The 18,850-nt window shown below is 41.1% G+C and overlaps 1 protein-coding gene across 7 annotated transcripts in view; it reads right to left on the reverse strand.

Annotated features, from left to right (window-relative positions):
• fmnl2a (formin-like 2a) overlaps positions 1 to 18,850 on the reverse strand; it is a 54,241-nt gene that overhangs the window by 2,157 nt on the left and 33,234 nt on the right. Inside the window, exons 7-27 of one of the 7 annotated variants that reach the window (XM_055015111.1) lie at positions 17,251 to 17,359; positions 16,938 to 17,014; positions 15,835 to 15,928; positions 12,699 to 12,773; positions 11,359 to 11,469; positions 10,906 to 11,055; positions 10,472 to 10,573; positions 9,827 to 10,142; positions 9,416 to 9,607; positions 8,160 to 8,180; positions 6,760 to 6,884; positions 6,465 to 6,667; positions 5,981 to 6,215; positions 5,819 to 5,887; positions 5,649 to 5,729; positions 5,429 to 5,558; positions 5,112 to 5,275; positions 4,925 to 5,026; positions 4,187 to 4,282; positions 3,122 to 3,245; positions 217 to 263 (exon numbers count right to left, since the gene is read on the reverse strand). In XM_055015111.1, coding sequence (XP_054871086.1) covers positions 217 to 263; positions 3,122 to 3,245; positions 4,187 to 4,282; positions 4,925 to 5,026; positions 5,112 to 5,275; positions 5,429 to 5,558; positions 5,649 to 5,729; positions 5,819 to 5,887; positions 5,981 to 6,215; positions 6,465 to 6,667; positions 6,760 to 6,884; positions 8,160 to 8,180; positions 9,416 to 9,607; positions 9,827 to 10,142; positions 10,472 to 10,573; positions 10,906 to 11,055; positions 11,359 to 11,469; positions 12,699 to 12,773; positions 15,835 to 15,928; positions 16,938 to 17,014; positions 17,251 to 17,359 — 2,623 coding nt within the window. Of the gene's footprint in view, positions 1 to 163; positions 264 to 1,606; positions 1,727 to 3,121; positions 3,246 to 4,186; positions 4,283 to 4,924; positions 5,027 to 5,111; positions 5,276 to 5,428; positions 5,559 to 5,648; positions 5,730 to 5,818; positions 5,888 to 5,980; positions 6,216 to 6,464; positions 6,668 to 6,759; positions 6,885 to 8,159; positions 8,181 to 9,415; positions 9,608 to 9,826; positions 10,143 to 10,471; positions 10,574 to 10,905; positions 11,056 to 11,358; positions 11,470 to 12,698; positions 12,774 to 15,834; positions 15,929 to 16,937; positions 17,015 to 17,250; positions 17,360 to 18,850 lie in introns of all 7 variants that reach the window. The other 6 variants (XM_055015109.1, XM_055015110.1, XM_023277402.3 and 3 more) reach the window with 6 other exon arrangements.

Here is an 18,850-nt window from a genome sequence, read left to right on the forward strand (position 1 = left end):
TATAAAGAGTGAAGAAAATCACTGGAAAGAGGAATCTATCATTAGACAATGATATTTACTGGTATGGAAGAGGAGGAGGAGAAAACAGGGACAGGTATGATGAGTGGACCCTAAATGTAAAGACAGTGAAAGAGGAAGGGGGAGGTAATAAAGAGATGCTTGCCAGGTTTGGGACACATCCACCACTACAGAGGTGCTATTGGAGGACTTCCTTACCCTCGAGTAGACATTGGGAAATTTAGTAATATTATTCTTCTTTAGGGCTAGATGAAGAGAAGACAAAATGAAGGTTAAAAATGGAGGAGGAGGCTGACCGGAGCATGTCAGCCCAACATGTTCACAATGCCTTTGCCAAGAGAGCGCTGCGAGAGCAAAGCAGAGTGGCAGTAGGCTGCATGTGGTAAGGCCAGAGGAGGGGACAGAGCTAGAGGATGTTAACTGGTTCAACTGGCAGAGGAGGACAGAAGGAATGGAATGGAATGGAGGATCAAAGCTCTTTTTTTTCTGTTACTAGACCCAGACTGCTTTGCAAAGTGGCTACCAGCAGGAAGGAGGAAGAGCCTATATTAAACTTCCACTGCAGAGCAACTGTAGGCTGCGATAAACAAATCTGATTCCAGGGCACGGCTGTATTGTTACATTTAATAGCATCACCACCACAAAACACTAACCAAAACATGCAAGCATCCAGAGGAAACGCCGTGAATTAGTTACAAGTCAAACGGCCATGTTAGTAGCACACCCAAACAAATCGCTGAAACACGCCATGCAGAATATCAGCGAGCCTGCAGAACACAAAAAGTCCTTTAACAGAGAGGTGAACTGTCAGCAGGCGGTAGGAGCAGGTAGAGCATATGGGGTAACTAGGAGAGCAGAGGTGCATTGTGGGAAAGCAGCAGGGACGAAGCAATTGGCATGCAAGACACTGTGTGGACAGCAGTAATTATATGTGAATATAAACACACAAACATTCATTTTTGAATACAACACTGACTAAAACACAGAAAAGCAAGTTATAATGCCACAGGCACCAACACATAACATTAGTCATACCGGAGGTCCGCTTGTATATACTTCAGTGTATATTACAAGATGGACTGAAGCATGTTGGATAGGTGCTCACCAAATCAGACCATTAAATTAGACTCATTGCTCACCACTTGTTTTCAATCTGGGGCCACTAGATGGCAGCACCTAGCTTAACTTTTCTATTTTGTTACTTGATGATCAGAAAGTTCACTCATCGCCACTTTTAATCTCCTGTACTGACAGGAGATTAAAAGAGGCTGTTCTCTCTGTGACATTATGGTTTGCCATGTCTGATGAACTAACGATGAATGTGGATGTCACACTCCATGCACGCTGGCAGAGAAAAAACCATTACCCCAACACCTTGTCATGCTCAGGGAGGGAGAAAACACGTTAAACACACACACACCAACACTCTGTGTGCGCGTGTCCCCAGAAAACCATGAGATCAGGCACGTGCACAGGTCCGAAGAGTGAGAAATGAGTGTGACGGTTAAAAGAGGAGGAGTGTGAATTGGCATGCGAGGAGGGGGAGGGAAAAACAGACATAAAGAAGAGAACGTTTTGTTCCAGCAACCTTTGAGAAGAGACAGAGTTCTATAAGCTTAGTAATGGTACTCCTCATTGAGAGCGGGCTCGCAGAAGAACCGAGAGCCACGCTTGGCCGTGCGGGCGGTAAAGGGCACGGTCTTCAGCACTGCATTGAGAACGACAAGGACAACAGCCAGGACAAAACAAGACAAACACAGTTTAAGAAAAGCAGACTCCTACAGCGGTTTAGCACTGGTTAGCACTAAGCAAATACCCAACAACAGCATCAGGGTCCATACCAGGGAAAAATGTCTCTTATGGAGTGACTTCTGCCAGTAACACTCTACTGAAGGGCCTGACCAAAACTTCCTAGTCTCTGATTTTGTTTATATGATAATACAGCAAAGTTCTACTGGTTACTGAGATGAGGACCAATATGAATTTAGTACTGATTATACTGATATGTTAATATGTACATTTTCTGTGACAGTTGTTCACTGTGAAGCAATTTGGGTTATTTCTTTTGCAATCCATTGTTTTGTAAATAAAATGTTAGTCTACGTTTACAAAAAAGAAAGCATTAAGCACTATTAACCCTGTAAGACCCAAATATAGAAAAAAAGCTATATATATATATATATATATATATATATATATATATATATATATATATATATATATATATATATATATATATATATATATATATATATATATATATATATATATATATATATATATATATATATGTGTGTATATATATGTGTATATGTGTATATATATATATATATATATATATACACACACACATACATATATACACATATACACCCAAATATAGAAAAAATTGCAAAAAAATAAAACTACAAAATATAAATAATAATAACAATGATAACATATAAACCCAAATATAGAAGAAAATGAGCAAAAAACTATATATATATATATATATATATATATATATATATATATATATATATATATATATATATATATAAAAAACATAGGACAAAAAAATATATATATACAACTGAAAATAATATTTAAAAAAATAAAACTGATGTATTTCTGCAAAAGCGGGTTTTACAGGGTCAAATATTGCTGTGAGATTAATGAAGAAAATATGTAGTATAGTATCCAATACTTAGATTTACTGAACTATTTCAGTAAATGTACTCTTTTACACTACTGTTGGCCCTCAGTAAACAAAAAGATGCATTTATTCCCTTTTTCTTTCAACATTGCAGGAGATAGTCATATCCCGGCCCTGTCTATGTACAGACAGTGTTACAAAGCAAAGACAAAGCAGATAAGATAAGCAATGATCATCAGACACATTTGAGCTGAATTGCACTGGATTAGCCGTCAGTGCATGTTCATACTTGTTAGGTAATAACTTTGTCAGAGCTGAATTTTTCGACAGAGCTAAAGTCATCGTGTTAGTTGGTTTAGAATCCCTTCGTTAATGACTGAAATATCCAGCAGAAGAAGACCGTCATGCAAAGCGGCAATATGTGCATGTGTGTGTGAACGTGAGTGTGGCAGGTCCGGGTGATGTTACCCGTGATGATGTCCTCGATCGCTCCGTCTTTGCCTTCGTAGACATGCCGGCTGTCTTTCACCTGCTTCCTCCTGAGCTCCTGGATCAGCTCTTGCTGCTGCCGCTTGTTCTTATGGGACGGAGACTGAGGGGGAAGCAGATGCAAAAACACAAGACATCACTTAAAATCTATCAATAAGCAGGGATGTCCAATATTGGCTTTTTTGCAAATAACCGATATGCCGATATTGTCCAACTCTCAATTTCCAATTCCAATATCAACCAACACCGATACATGTGGGCTATTTAACTATTTTTAGGTAACATCACATATCTGATGTCATGGAATTAACACATCATGCCTTATTTTACTGTGACACCCCATTGGATGCAGTCTCAAATGCAACAAGGCTTTCCAAATGCAAACACTGTCTGTGCAAAAGAAGAAAACTACTTCAACTTAAGATAATGAATGCAATATTTATGACTTTTTTTGTTTTTAATTGTCCCAAACAACAGTTCACACTCTCTCTCCCTCCCTCTATGAGTCCGGTAAATGCCGGCAAAATCCAGGCATTATTTTATCAGTTTTCATGATAGGCAAAAAAATGATAACGATATTGACCAATATAACATTTTTATGCCAATATCCGGCCGATAACATCAGTGGGCCGATATTATTGGACATCCCTATCAATAAGTATTATAGTGAATCACTACTACAATAAACCAACAAAGGATTCTCCCACGTTTAGTTTCTTTTGGCTCAGATTTACTTTTGTTCCCTACATCCCTTCATTCTTGCATGTGTGAATTAATTGAACCATTTAACTCGCATATTAGCTGATTCTGAGTAGATGTGATGTGGCTCAGCAGGGCGTCAGACTGTAGAAGTAGATACACCCAGCAGGCAGTTGGTGCTCGGCTAATCCTGTGATCAGGAGTCTGGAGGAAGAGAGGATGAAGCGGAAGGGGAGGAAGCGGAGCCGGCTTACCTTCTGGACATTGTGATCCTTGGTAGCCTCCTGCCCTAGAAAGCAAGGGGAGGGTATAGAGACGGGAAAAAGAGGGGAGTTGGAGACTTACCTTCTGGTCCTCCTCCATCATCATCTCTTGCTCTAGGAGTTTCTCCATCAATATCTGCTCCTGCCTCTTCCTCTGCTCGTTGTCGTCTTCCGCTTGCTGAGGAGATTCACAAATTCAAATCCCGTTCACACAATTACAAGCTGCTCTTGTCATGATAACTCGTGTTTGAAAACATTCAACAGTCTAATGTGCTGGCATGATGATATTCTACCGCAGTATCATGACCTGTTGTAAATGAAGTGACACGGATGTGGTCTGGAGTAGTTAACAGCAGAAAAGACTGCACTAAACAGAGTTGACACACAGCAGCCGTGGGAGGAAAACACTTGAAAGCAGTCCAACAAGTCTTGGACTGGATCCCAGTTCATGTAAAGTCTTCCAATCCTATCAAATTGCTGCTTTGAGTGAAATATTTGAGTATTTGTCTGATATCCAGAATCAACATACCAGTGCAAAAAGATGCTGTAAAGTCCAATAACACATTATGTAAGAGTTTTTTTTTGTTTGCACTGGTGTTGTAGTGTAAGACTTTTAAAATGTGAGCATTTATTTGTAGATTTCAAACTTTTAAATTCATTTCAGTGCTTAGAAAACATCACATTGAGGTGTGAACACCAGAGGGCATATACCGCCACTACCCAGCCACTGTTGTCACATAAATTAAGTTTAGAGCCAGCCAGCATGCCACGTGTGTGTTTTCGGTTGGTTGTGTGTGTGTGTGACTATTATCCAACTCACCCTGTAGGCCTTAACAAATCGTACGAACACAGGGAAAAAGACAGATGGCGGTGTGGTTTTGGAGTTCTCCCCGAAGAACTTCACTGCCTCGTCAAAGGCATCCTTTCATAGAAAAAAACCCCAGCAGACTTACTGAGAAAATGGTCACATGACTGACAATAACAAGGCGAAGTTGTGCTCGTATTACCTGTGCAATCTTGGCATCGTCCTGCAGCTTCTTCAGCTTGCTCTCGTTGTGCGTGATGAAGTCTTTGAGCATGGTGTTGTGGCCATGCATGCTGTACTCTCTTTTGGTCAGCTCCATGCCTCTCTGCAGCTCCTTGACATCCAGCAGGACATTCTCCAGCGACACTGTGAACATGGAGACATGACATAACCGCTCACCGGACTGGAATAAAACAAGAGTGTGAGGCACACGGGTGGAATGATATTAAAAAGTTCTGGAAACAGAATCAACTGAATTTCCAAGTACGACCACTTTTCTGCGAACTTGCAGCAACTCACCTGCTGCAGCTTTCTCCACATAGTGCAGCTCGTTGTAGAAGAGAGAAACCTGTGTGTATTTCTCTTTTACTACGTTGGCTATGTAGTGTAACAATGTTATTTTACGGTCCGTCGACTTGGTATCAAGCAGCTGTAAGGAAAGCAAAAGCAGATGTGTTCAAACATCTATAAAAAAGGAGTTTTAATGTGTAGGTTTTCAAGCTAAGAGAAAGCAACCTACCAAGTCTAAACTTTGCAGCTTGAATCCGTACACTGCTCCCCTTTTGCTGCTGTTCATGTAGTTTCCAAGTGCTAAGATAATCTGCAGAACAGGAGTAAAAAGGGATGAAAAAAGAAAACTACGCATGGTTTCAACCTCATGCTCAGTCCAGACTAAAAGGGTTCAGTCACCTCTAGAATCTTCTTCAGTTTCTGTGATGACTTGATGGATACAGATGCTGCAATCACTGCGTGTAGTTGCTGCGGTCGAACGAAGGGAATGAGATGTCAAATTCGGCACAACAGTTTTTGCTTTCTGCATCAAAAGCAGTAAGAATCAGCGTGACAACATACCGGCGTGAGCATCTGCACGCTTTCTGTGAAGTTGCCGATGAAGGCCATGATGGTCATCTTCTGCATGAGCCGCTCGATCTTGCTGAACTGCATCATGAAGCGGTCCTCATCCGTCAAGCTTTCGAGAGGCTTGCGCTCCTTCTCGAACTGCCGCAGGACTTTAATCTCATTGTCTGTGGGCTGGAAGCGCATTAGACACTCCACAAAGTCCACCGGCAGAGTCCGTAGGTCGAACCTGGAAGATGAGGAGACGCAGGAGGGTAGAGATAAATTAAAATACTTACTGGAAACACTATTTAAAAACACAGGCTTCCACTGGTGAAGATGTGAAAAAGAAACAACAGATAATATGAACATATACACTTAGCAAAAATACTCTTGTTATGATTTTGTAATGAATGGTGAAGAACAAAGACCACACGCAGAAAAAAGACTTCAAAACTCCAGAAGGATCGCTCGCTTTTGTTTAATTTTGAGGACTTACAGCTGAATGGCCTTGCAGATCTCTTCCGATGTCTTCCCCACTTTCCTCAGTGTGATGGCCAAGTTCTTTGCCCTGTTTGAGTCCAGCAGCGCCACCTTGTTGGGCATCTTCTGGATGACCTTCTGCTTGCTCATGGTGAAGTCGATCGATGGGCCCTGAGCTTTCGTCTTAAACATCTCTTCAAACTCGTCGACATTCAAGTCCTAAAATGCAATCAGTTGACGTATTATCATAATGGGAATGAGGCAGGAAATGGACATGACTAAGTAATTTCTATGTGGGAGGAGAGTTTCACCTCGAGTATCCGCTCATCATCAATCTCATTGAAGACAGTCCCATTGATCTGGTTTGGTTTCAGGGCCACCCAGTTGAAGACGGGCATACGGAACTTTGTCTTGATGGGTTTCTTGATCTTAACAGCTGAACAGGGCACAGACAAGTTAACAAAGCGTCCCTGTCTACTCTCAAAATGCATACAAATACACAAATATACATTCTCACGTGTAGGTGAAAGGGTAAACAGGTGTCTGGGATTGGTAACACACATGGAAATGACTCCTTTGTGGCTAGATGCTACATCTATCTAAAAACATACAATCCTACTTCATAATGAATACTGAATTCCTCCTGTGGCCATATAAATCCTTCAAACTAAACAGAAAGGGCACTTTTTTCAACAGTGAAGCCTCTTAGCCGCTGGTGGTGGTGCATATGGTGAGGATTTCCTGCCGGGTCTGGTGACAAACTATTTATTGGACAGATTAAAGCTATTTGTAGCCACTCGGGCTGCTTCACTGAAGCTAAATGTTGAGGTGGCGCCCTGCTTCGAACGAGACATCAGCAGGGACAGCAAGATAACGCTATCATGGGAAAGGTAAACAGCATTCCAGCTCTGCACACTGGATATCACTTTAATCATCTGCATGCCGTGGCAGGTCACTGTGTCTCAGCATGCAACCAGCGCTCGAAAATGTGGCAATGTTTCATTCATACAAACACACACAATCACAATACTACAGCAAGCTGTCATGCAGAAGTTTGAAATGTGGTATTTTCTTTGTTGTTTGAAATCATCTAAAGGTTTAACAGCAAATCTTACAAAGAGAATGAAGGAATGTTTGGAAGAAATCAGTGTCAGCCTCAGCCAAGGACGTAAAGATACAAGGAGACTCTGTGTTTCTGTGTTATGTCTTTGTCGAGGAAGGCCTTGAGAGAGTACTGCATGGACAATGTGATTTAGGTAACTTTGGTACCAATAGAATCTTGAAACATGTATGGAGAGGTGTAGAAGTAATTTCTGCATGAGCCATGAATCCAAAGAAGATAACTGTCAAAATTGTGCGGTTTCACACAGTGTTAACTTCTTTTACTCATCTCTACTCTCCTAAATGCTAATGCCTAAAACATCTCTTGAAAATTTCATCTAGTAATTGTGTCACAAGATTTTCATCAGAGTTTTAAATAGTATGTTGGCAAGCTTATGTTACCGAGAAGTGCTAAAAGAAACAAGAAGTCAAAATGTGTGTGTGAAATGTGGGAATTATGAGTAGTCAGAAAGAGGCTTGAATATAACAAGTACGACTCATTCTTGTGTTTTCAACTCAGACTCTGAAAATACCATTTTCAAAACTTGTGGGAAATGAAGGGAAACAGTGGGGGGTAACACAACACCAAACACGACAGGCAAGAACCTACAGAAAAGTTTGATGGGTCCCTCTGGTTGGCAGAAAAAGGAAACAATTCAAAGACAAGTCATTAAGAAGTTGGCAGAGTTAGTGCACATCACAAACACGCTACAGAATCCATGCTCTAAAAATAAAACTTAATGGGGTTTCTTCTGTTTACTGAGTGATGTAACCAACATTAATCGCCTTGTACTGATGTGTTTTCTGTCTCGGAGGCTTAGAACTTTCTCAGAGTGTTATTTCACAGCTTACACATGCATATATCGTGAGAAATGTGTACCCATATCTACATGCAGCACAGGTTTATCTGGTTACAGTCACATGGGAGAGTCATTACAACTTATCAATACTAACCATCTGAGCAGGAGCAGGCCTAATGCTAAGTTTGAAAGAGTAAAGGGATTTTTATCGCAAATCCACCCACTCAACATCAGTGGAAAACCTTTGTGTGAAATGTCTTGAAATATGTATAAATTGACTGTGTTTGTCCAATTTATATTAACACCAAAAAATCATTACCCTTTAGTGACATTCTCTTCATGCCCAACAACAAAAATGCAGCTCAAAAAGGTACAAATACGCACATATAAAACTTAACTAAACAACAACAAGAAGCCAAACAGTGGTTTCTGTCCAGCTCTGCTCTACAGTAAAATACTTCCAGCAGTACCTCTTGCCTCAGGCCTGTGATTTCATCAGTTCCCATCAACTATAAGGCCTTTACGGTGAAAAAAAGCTGCCACACATATTAAGATGGCTTTAAAGTGAATTTGCAGTGAAGTATTTGGAATATAGCTGCATCCTCTAACACCTCTAGCATAGCAAATAAAGCTACGGCAGGGGCTACTTTCTATATTTTTATCTGTCGTTCTGATATTGCAGCCCTTTGTGATGTGTATTCTCTGAGAAGATTAGTTTAGAATTAAAGAAAAAAGGGACAATAATGTCAAAGATTGTTTTTAATTAGCTGGCAGCCTTTCAGTCTCACTTGGATCTTCATCAGAAGTTTTTTGGCCACCTTCCGGTTATTGTTAATGATGTTTTTCATAGTCTTACTACTTTCTCCATTTAAAACTAGTACCATAATAATAACAATAATAACAATAATGATACAGTTAGTGGAGTCCTACATGCAGGAAGCTACCGCACAGCTATAGAAACATCAGATCAAGCATTATGTTAGGACAAAAAAATACTTGGAAAGAAGCTGCAATGCCCCATATAGTATATTTTTTACACACAAGCTTTCCCATCTGGCGACCTTACCTGCTAACCCAGAGTTCATGATGACAGTGGCCGTCCCACAGCCCGGCAGCGGGGGCGCTACAGGTGGAGGCGGAGGAGGCAGAGGGGCTGATATCTCTGAGGGGAGTCCTGGGGGTGGAGGGGGAGGTGGAGGAGGTGGCGGCGGAGGTGGTGGAGCTGCTGCTGGAATTACTGATGATGGTCCATTTGGCACTGAGAAAAGAGGCAAAACAGTAAGGAGAGGATAAGAAAAAATCCCAAGTCATGTTTCAGTAAATGACAAGGCATTTTTGAACTGAAAATGAAATACCGGTAAATGCAAAATTTCTGCACAAAAAGTCCACGTGTTTCTACATTTAAACCAACAACAGGACAGATAGAGGTTTTGTGATTCAGCTCCGTGTTAATTAGCTTCAACAATATTAAACCTACATGTGCCGTTCACTGGCAGCGGAGGAGGTGGAGGTGGTGGAGGTGGAGCTGCTGTACCTGCTCCACCTCCTACATGGTTTGGACCGACAACTGTGATGTTTCCAGTTAAAGCACCCGGTGCACCCTCCACCCCAGAGGGCGGAGACGGTAGGATTGAGATGTCTCCGTCGCCCTTTTTGTGGATCTTGATGGTCCCCTGCTTCTCCAGCTCGTGGATCTTCTTCTCCAGGTTGCTCTGTCGCTGGATGGCCTCGTCCTTCTCCTTCAGCATCTGCCGAAGCGAGAGCACCTGCGAGCTGGTGTCTTTGTAGACTTCCTGTGTGGGGGAAAAAAGAGACAGAAAATTAAAAGATAGTTGTAAAAAATATGACAAAAAACATGGAGAAACAGAAAAATAAATCCTAGAATGATAGTGATCTGGAGCAATTCTGCAAATACATCTTGTTTTCCCTGAAATGCTTTAAATTTTCTGAAATTCTTGATGCCACTTGTCTAAATGTATATGTTTAATCTGTTAAAAAAAAAAAAATAGATGTGCAGCGAATCTAAGGATGGCACACAGGTATGGACTTCTCCCATGAACATGAAAACTTAATAATCAACAATAAATGGAACAAACGTTGAAGTACAGAGATTAAGTCTGACCCTGATGGACTCCAGGTCCTTGTTCCTTTGCATCAGTTGCTTCTCCAGCTCCACAATCTTGGACATGGCCTCATTCTCCATGTCCTGCAGCTTTTCTGTCATCTATGGAAACAATAGTCAACAAACTGTCAACAAACTGACAGCAACACAATCAGTATGCCAACAAAGAGATCCAGTGGGATAATATTTTAAAGTATTTCATGTTAATGTTTCGAGAAAAAACACTACCTGCTAGAACTTCGCCATTACTAATGTTGCATAAAGGATGTTTGTGCATGTCTTGTTGGGTCACTGACAGTTTAGTGAAAACACAATATCCTAGTAAATCCCCAAACAGACTGCTGTTCCCCTCATCAACAAGCTGTGCCATCAATGTCCTGATGTTATTCTGTAGTGTTATTAAAGGTAATACATCAGCACTTAAGGGCTCTTACATGTGACATGTTCTCCTCCAGCTCCTCCACCCGCTCCAGGGCAGCATTTTTGGTCTCGGCGTCCTCCAGTAAAGCTCCCACATCAAACACGTTATCCAGGTAAGCCTGGATCTGGACCTGCAGCTTGTCACTCTCTGTGTGTTTTAGTTTCTGTAAAACATGCACAAAAAAGTGAGTGAAAAACAGTATTTATTTTATCACTTTACTGCATGATGTGGACATCTCAGACTGAAAGGCCGACATTGACTTTGCTGCTACAGAGGAGACGAAGATCTACAAAACCAACCGATTTTTCTCAAGTAATGGAAAAGTCATTATTGACTGCTTTTCTGTGGTTGCTGTCTCAGGGGTGCTGTAATGACAACTTATGCTCTGGACTGAGTTGAATTTCAAGAGTGGAAGTTTTCATAAGGATGTCTGTCCATTTTCCTGCAGAATTATGTCTCAACTCACATCTAAGTAGTCGTCCAAACACAGCTTGGTGAAGTCGTACTGTAGATGAACTCTGAAGTTCATGTCCTCCACTGAATGCACCACGATGTTGATGAACTGCATACACGCCACCTGGAGAACAGACACAGGTAGAATACAGTTAGTGAAGACCGTGGAGTATATGCTGTAGCCTTTATACACGTTCTTAAAACACTTTCTGTACAAATGTTTTCCCATCATGAGATACAAACAAGCTGCTAACAAAGCAAATTAAAATGTGTTAATGGACACATCGACAACAGGTTTGTGGTTTTTATGTGACAGCCTGCTACTTCCACGAATTGGTTTTATGCTCATTATCATATCTGTTGCCTTTTAATATCGCTTCGCCTGAAATTGTGTGAATAAATCCTCATTATTTTGCTCGCTTGGCTGGCAGAGCGGCTTATCTGGCAGATTAAAAGGATCTGAAAAAACAAATTAACAAAATCAGCCAGTTCAACGGCACTGGCTGCCTTATGGGAGCTTGCATAAACAGATCAAGAGGGATCTTCTCACAGTGTCTGATGTATACACACACACAAACACACACACCTCTCACACTGGCAATGGCTTAATGAACTTCCTGTAAAGAGCTCAGTTGTCTGGGTGTGACATGGCAGCTTTTGACAAAGTGTATTTGCTTTAGTGTTGCTGTCAGACGATGGCCTACCGGGAAACTGTGCAAAACTTGACAGAGCTCCTATTCAAAGTCCTATTGAAGGCCTATTCAAACACAGCATCTGTTCTTCTTATTCAAATCAGTTAGACTGGATATATAAGGAAAGGATGGGTACATACATTGAATAAAATCGTGCATAAGCTGGCATTTTTTTCACTGTTTTCAGCCTTCTCTGCCAGATTTATATGCACTTCTTAGCTTGGAAATGACAGACTTGGCAAAGGTTCTTTGCTTAGTGCCACTTCAGTTTAATTCACTGCAACAGTAGTTTGAGCTGTGATGTGAAATTTTACACCAAGACTGATGTGTCCATTCACTGAGTGTATTTTTGAGTTTAGACAAATATAATAGGATGCAGGCAGTCTTTTTAAAAACATTCAAAATATTTGTATTTCTAACCAGCTGGAAATTCATTCATTTCATGTTTTTATTTCATCATAGCAGGACCTATGCAGCTCTTTATGCACCTGCCTAACCCACAGACTACAATACAAATTGACCCGACTTCACTTGAGACGGTGAAAAATTAAAAGGAAACACATTCAATTTCTTCAGCTTGAAAAGCCTCACAAGCTATCTTCAGGTTTTCAAGGGATTGCAGCACAATCAATAGTCATTAGGAGTGTGTGTGTGAACTTGCCATGAAGTCAATGTTGTTGTCCTCGTTCTTGAAATACTCCATTAGCCTCTCAAACCGCTGGTCCTCCATACATACCTGGAAAACAAACCGCATATCACTTTACTGAATTTATCCAAGGGAAAGAAGTAGAGAGGAACCCGCAGTGATGGAAGGTACCGGTATCTCATGAACCATTAAATCATATACCAAAGATAATAAAAAGTTGATGACACTCCACAGCTTATCATGATGTCAGAGAAAGAGAGCAGTTTTCATAGTGGTAATAACTATGATAAATTATTCATGAAATGTTGCTGCATCATTCTTTCATTCTGCATAGAGCTGGCATTTTTCAATACTACTTGTATACTCCAACTTTTACCACATACACTGCAGTTGTTGTTTTGCAAGTATTCTCTTTTTGAACTTGAATTTGGAGACAGAAGGATAAAAAGGAGGGAAGAGAGAGAGACGCACTGGAGTTCAGACGGTTCATCTGGAGGTCAATTAGGAAGATAGAGCATGATAAAGAATTGAGAAGGAGGAAGGAGGAGGAGGAGGGGAGCGCATCCAAAAACCTCAGCATGAAGCCTCAAGCCTTGGCCCAGAGCCCCTTCATCCAGCAGCATATCAAAGTCACTCAGCGAAATAAAACTAATGAGATTGCATAAGAAAGTGTCACTTTTCAACTGAAGAAAAAAAACAGAACATCCAAAATCAATCCTCACAAGCTCCCCAGCAGCTTACACTATCATAACCATTTCTCAGCCTCTATCTCATTAGACGAGCTATGTTCTCCCTGTGCCTTATTCTTCCACTAATGCTAGTGCCGCTGAGAGCAACACTCAATATTTCATTCAGGGGTGTAAATATTACATTAACTGCGGTCGGCCCATGTTTGTGGGCCGTATGCTACAAAATGGGGCCACCGTCTCCATTATAAACCTTCTACTTGTTTCTTCAGCAGCCAGAATACCTCATCCAGACAGGCAAAGGTCAGACAAGGCTATCTGTTACATCTGTCTGCCTTCTTTTCAGAGCTTTGATGCAACTGCCAAATCCAGTTAACACGCATATAACAGTTTTTCCCTGACAGCCAAGTGGGTCATCCTATGTTGTGCAGTTAAACCGATGTCTGAAATCTTTTGACAAAGAGCTAATTCCTAGATGCTATCCATTAGAACAGGGGTAGCCAACACGGTGCCCGCGGGCGCCTGGTTGCCCGCAGAGACCATATGAGTTGCCCGTGACACATGTTCTAAAAATAACACTAGTCACCATGAAATTCCTTATAAAAAAATATAGTTGTTGTCCTTTATTAAATCAAAAATACTTACATTAATGCAGATTTTAAATTACAATATTTATTATATATTTTTTTAAAAAGTCTTCGGCGTAAATGAACTTTGACCTTGTCCGAGTTCACTGCGCATGTCAAATCACACGTCATTCTGCTGAAGCTTCCGGGCGCAGACACTTTGGGAAGCTAGATGTGGTTTTTACCCCAAAACATGACAGCGAAGTGAAAGAGAAAACGCTGTTTTCACGATGGACGACGACGGAGGAAGAGTTCTTTTTTACGACAGTGAAAGGTAAATGTATGTGTCCTATTTGCGGGGCGACTATTGCGTCGTAAAAGCGGCACAATTTGGAGAGACGCTACTTTAGCCGCTACATAGCTTCCATGCTAACTAGCCGCCTGGTAGCGCACATAGACTGTATGCACACTACGAACAGGAAAAGCCCAGGACTTAAAGGCGGCTTTGGCATCCACTACGCGACGAAAAGTTTCTTCGTGGAGAAAAATGTACAATTAGAACCATTAGCTCCTCCATGACGGGTCGCCATGCAGGCTTCATTGTACATGCAGAGGTGATCCAGACTTCCCAACATTCCTACATTACCACTGCATCATTCACCAGCAGGACATATGTATGTACAAAAGTTGCCGGATTTGATCATGTGATGACTCGTGTCGTGAAGATCATAAATGGCTCCAAAGCCAAACAACCAGGACATTGAAGGTGCTGCTGGAGGAGCTGTCAGCTAAACATGATGATCTGTTACTACACACAGAAACCCCATGGATCAGCAGGGGACCAGTTTTGCAGCGTTTTTTGTCACTGTTGGCCAAAATCAAAGAGTTCATGCAGTCCAAAGGGGAAGACACCTTGCTGCTTGAGGACACTGAGTGGATTCTTGCCCTTGCATTTTTAACGGACATCACTGGGAAACTGAACCATCTGAACTGTGAGCTGCAAGGTAAAGGTAAGACATGATAAGCTCTGCAATGTCAGGCTTCCCACTAACACACATTTACAGACAAAGAAAGAGGTAACATGCTGTCATTCAAAACACCGTGCCATTACACAAAAATGTGAAAAATAATTTGTTGAAAGCATGTAAATATTTGTTGTTATGATCTGTTAAAAATGTTGCAATGCTGGTGAAAAATGCTGTGATAGGATCCATTTCAAAATGTGAAAGAGTTGATTTTTTTCTTACATAGCTGATAATTTGTACAAACATAGGACAGAGTTCATGAATTGTTGAAAAATATTACAAAGGTAGTGGTTTGCATAAATGAAGCATGATTTGATGACAGTTAATGATTTCCTAAAAATGTTAGAAGTGACAATTTGCACAGAAATGTAACTGGTGTGATTTTGAACAAAATGCTGCAAATATGCTGATTCATACAAAACTGCCAAGAAAGATATTTACCAAAGTTTCAGAGATGGGATACCTCTGACTTTTAAATATTGGAACAGATTTCCATATATGTGTGTGTTTCCTACCGTCATTGTTGTGGAAATCGTTGTTAATAATTATTGTAAGGAATAACTAACATAAATGTGATCAGACAGTCTTTTTGCATATTATTTTCATTATTATTATTGTTTAAAGATGATGGCGCAAGTTTGCTATTGAGGAAGTTTGTATCAAACAAGCTGCCCTTCGTACTACTCAGTACCCTTGAAGTTGCTCTCAGGTTCAAAAAGGTTGGTGACCCCTGCATTAGAAGGAATGAGGAATGCGTAGGTCTGCCGGAGGTGCATTCCTCCAGGGCTGAGGCACCATTTGAAATTGCACGGTCAGAATGTAATGACATACTCGTCCCCTAAGACACCGCTTTGTCGCTCAGTGTAGCTCGTACCTCCTTAAAGTTGTCGAACGCAGAGAGAATGATTTCGTGGCCTCCTCTCACGAGACAAACTGCCGCCAGGAGCTCCAAAACCAGAGCTTTAGTTCTGCAAAACAGGGAAAAATAATAGCAGGAATGGTTAGCAAATGACAAGTGCCAGCGCAGCAGCAAACCTGTACTTTAACACACAGCAAACAAAGTGGAAACAGTGTAATTTAAGATCATGTCACCACTGAAACGTCTGTGCGGAATAAATCTACATGGTGATTACAGCGTTTATTACGATTAATGTCTATTATTAAAGTATTCATCATTATAAAAGGGAGCAACTTATAAAAAATTTATTATGCTGACACAACTGGGATATGACTTCTGGTTTAACTGTTTTGTTAAGAAGAAGTTTTGTAATGTTGCAAAAGCTCCAAATTTTCATTGCATCCACTGAATCAGAAGGCATGTACAAAAGTAGATATTGTAGTGTGTGTGTGTCTGTGTGTGTGTCTGTGTTTTAAAGCACAGAGGACAGAAACGTCCTTTCCACCCTGTCTCCAGTTCATTCATGCAGAATTTCTCTGCCCGGATGAGACGAAATGTGACAGGTGATGCGAAGTGGCTCCACATCCACTTTTGAGGAAATCCTTAAACCCGGGGGCATGAAGTGAAAACACAACCACTCTCTCTCTCTCACACACTCACACACACACACACACACACACACACACACACACACACACACACACACACACACACACACACACACACACACACACACACACACACACACACACACACACATACACACACACACATAAAAGAGTCCTTCTGGTAGCTGTCTCAGTGAGCAGCTGCCAGTGTAGTGGAGTGTGCCAGCGGTGCCCTGACCCGTCTGTCTGGATGAATGTGCCTCTGAGCAACAAAGACACTCGCTCTGGATCAGACTGTGCAGGTGCACTGAAGCTAATGTTGTTAACCTCTAAATCAAACAAACCTCTTACTTTATCTTTTATCTAACGACTCTTATTTTTTATCAGCACAAAGAAAACTTGCGCTTTTTGCTTTTTAAACGTTGACCTTTTGATTTGGAAGTTAATATTTAACTTTTGTGTTGAACTTACCTGGGGTTCTTATTGTTGAGGCTTAGTGCAATTTCATTCACAGCATGTGGGTGTGACATGACCATGTTGAAGCCATACTGGAAGATGAAAAACAAGCGAGAGGGAGAAAGACAGAGACAAATAAGCTAATTAACAGAGAAGAGGAGCCACTGAATAAGCTGAATAGGGAATTCCTCTACATAATAAATGAAACATGGAGAACTAGCAGTGGAGCAAATTGAATTTGGCTTCAGTAAGATAAAGTGTGCTTTCGCCCAGAGGGACGTGCACTCTGTGTGGATGTGATGTTCCCTGTGGAGAGCAGAGGGCTGACCTGGTAGTTCATGATAGCGCGCAGGCACATGATGCAGACGTGGACGTCGTCTTTCTTGCAGATTAGTCTGGAGTTTTTAAGCGTTCTCCGGCTCGGCAGTGTGTTGCAACTAAAAAAAAATAGTGGATAGACAAAAAGAAGTCAGTGGTAAATGAGATAAAGGCTGTTTTACTAAATGAACTGTTGAGTCTATGAGTGTCTGATCACAAACAAGAGTGCACAAGGGCTGAATCAACAAGAAAACAGATGGTATTTGTAAACGAGCCCACGCCACACACCATTTCCTTCACATGGGGAGGCTATTAAACTGCCACGCCACCTTACATTAACCAACACAAAGCCACATAATCTACAGCCACGCACTGGGCCACAGGACGCCTTCTTTCAATTGTTTTAATTTAACGTCCTTCACAAAGATATCACTTACAGCGAACACAATAGCAGGCAGTCATTTGCATGCAGCACAGTGATTGTGGACAAAAACAAGGCCTCTTCTCCTGGTGCAGCTCTCACGATAAAGGAGAAATGCTGGAGCAGCAGTATCACTGAATAATATCCACAGCCAGTCAGACCAAAACTGTTTATTTTCAGACTTTGGTCACGATGTTCAATTACCAGGCAGAGTTCTGGAGAAAAATGTGTCTTCAGGCTACTGATACCGATTCGTGTCAGCTCCCCTGCCTGAAGGCATGACTCCTCTGTGAGTCACAACACAGTGTGCAAGTGTGTGTGAGTGTCTGAAAAGGACAAGCGCTTTCAAGGAAGATATAGCAGCTTCAGGATTTGTGTAAATGTTCACATAAAAATAAGCTACAAAAACAGCTCAGTCTCAAACATTTTGTGTTTCTACTCACACGAGCGCACATCTAACATTTACTATGCAAGTTTGTGTCTCTTTGTATTCCAAGTATTTCTACATGTCGCATTAAGTAGAATGCAGTGCCGGCAGGGTGCAAAACAAGTTCCCTGACACAAATGCACTCAATTCATGAGACTCTTTCTGACAGAACTGGAGCGCTCGCTTCACACAGCAGCAAAAATAATTTAAAAGGACCTCTTTCCAGGGGTTTTCCTCTCCTGATGAATCAACATCCAAGCTGAGGTGTGGCATAATTAGCAGGAAATGAGTAAACAATGTTTCTTAAGCTCAAACCGAAGTAACGATGAGTGGTTACGTAACACCAACAAAATGTAATACCTCGACCTGCTTTGACATGTCTCAGGTGATTCAACTAAACTTTATGCAACGCATTAAACACGTCATGATGGATCCAAATGATTTACGGTAGAGGGAGGAAACAACTAAACAGAGAGCCAAAAAACTGTGCTCAAGGACAACAAATTCATCATTTATTGTTTCAGCTCAGAGCAGAACAAGAAACACAAAAGTTTAGTTTGAAGGTGAAGCTGGGAATCCTAAAAAAAAGTCCTAAGATTATGAGTAAAATTAATATAAGTTGGGAAATTCTGTATTTTTTTTTAGATGTTTAATGATAAATTACTGTAACAAAAGCTAAAGCTAAAGCTAAATCTAAATCGGGACAGGGGTGAAATTATAGTCAGGACCAAGAACATTCACTGTTTTGTAGATGACCAACAG

The sequence above is a fragment of the Amphiprion ocellaris genome, chromosome 11, assembly GCF_022539595.1.
Source record: "Amphiprion ocellaris isolate individual 3 ecotype Okinawa chromosome 11, ASM2253959v1, whole genome shotgun sequence".
Taxonomy (NCBI): Eukaryota; Metazoa; Chordata; class Actinopteri; family Pomacentridae; genus Amphiprion; species Amphiprion ocellaris.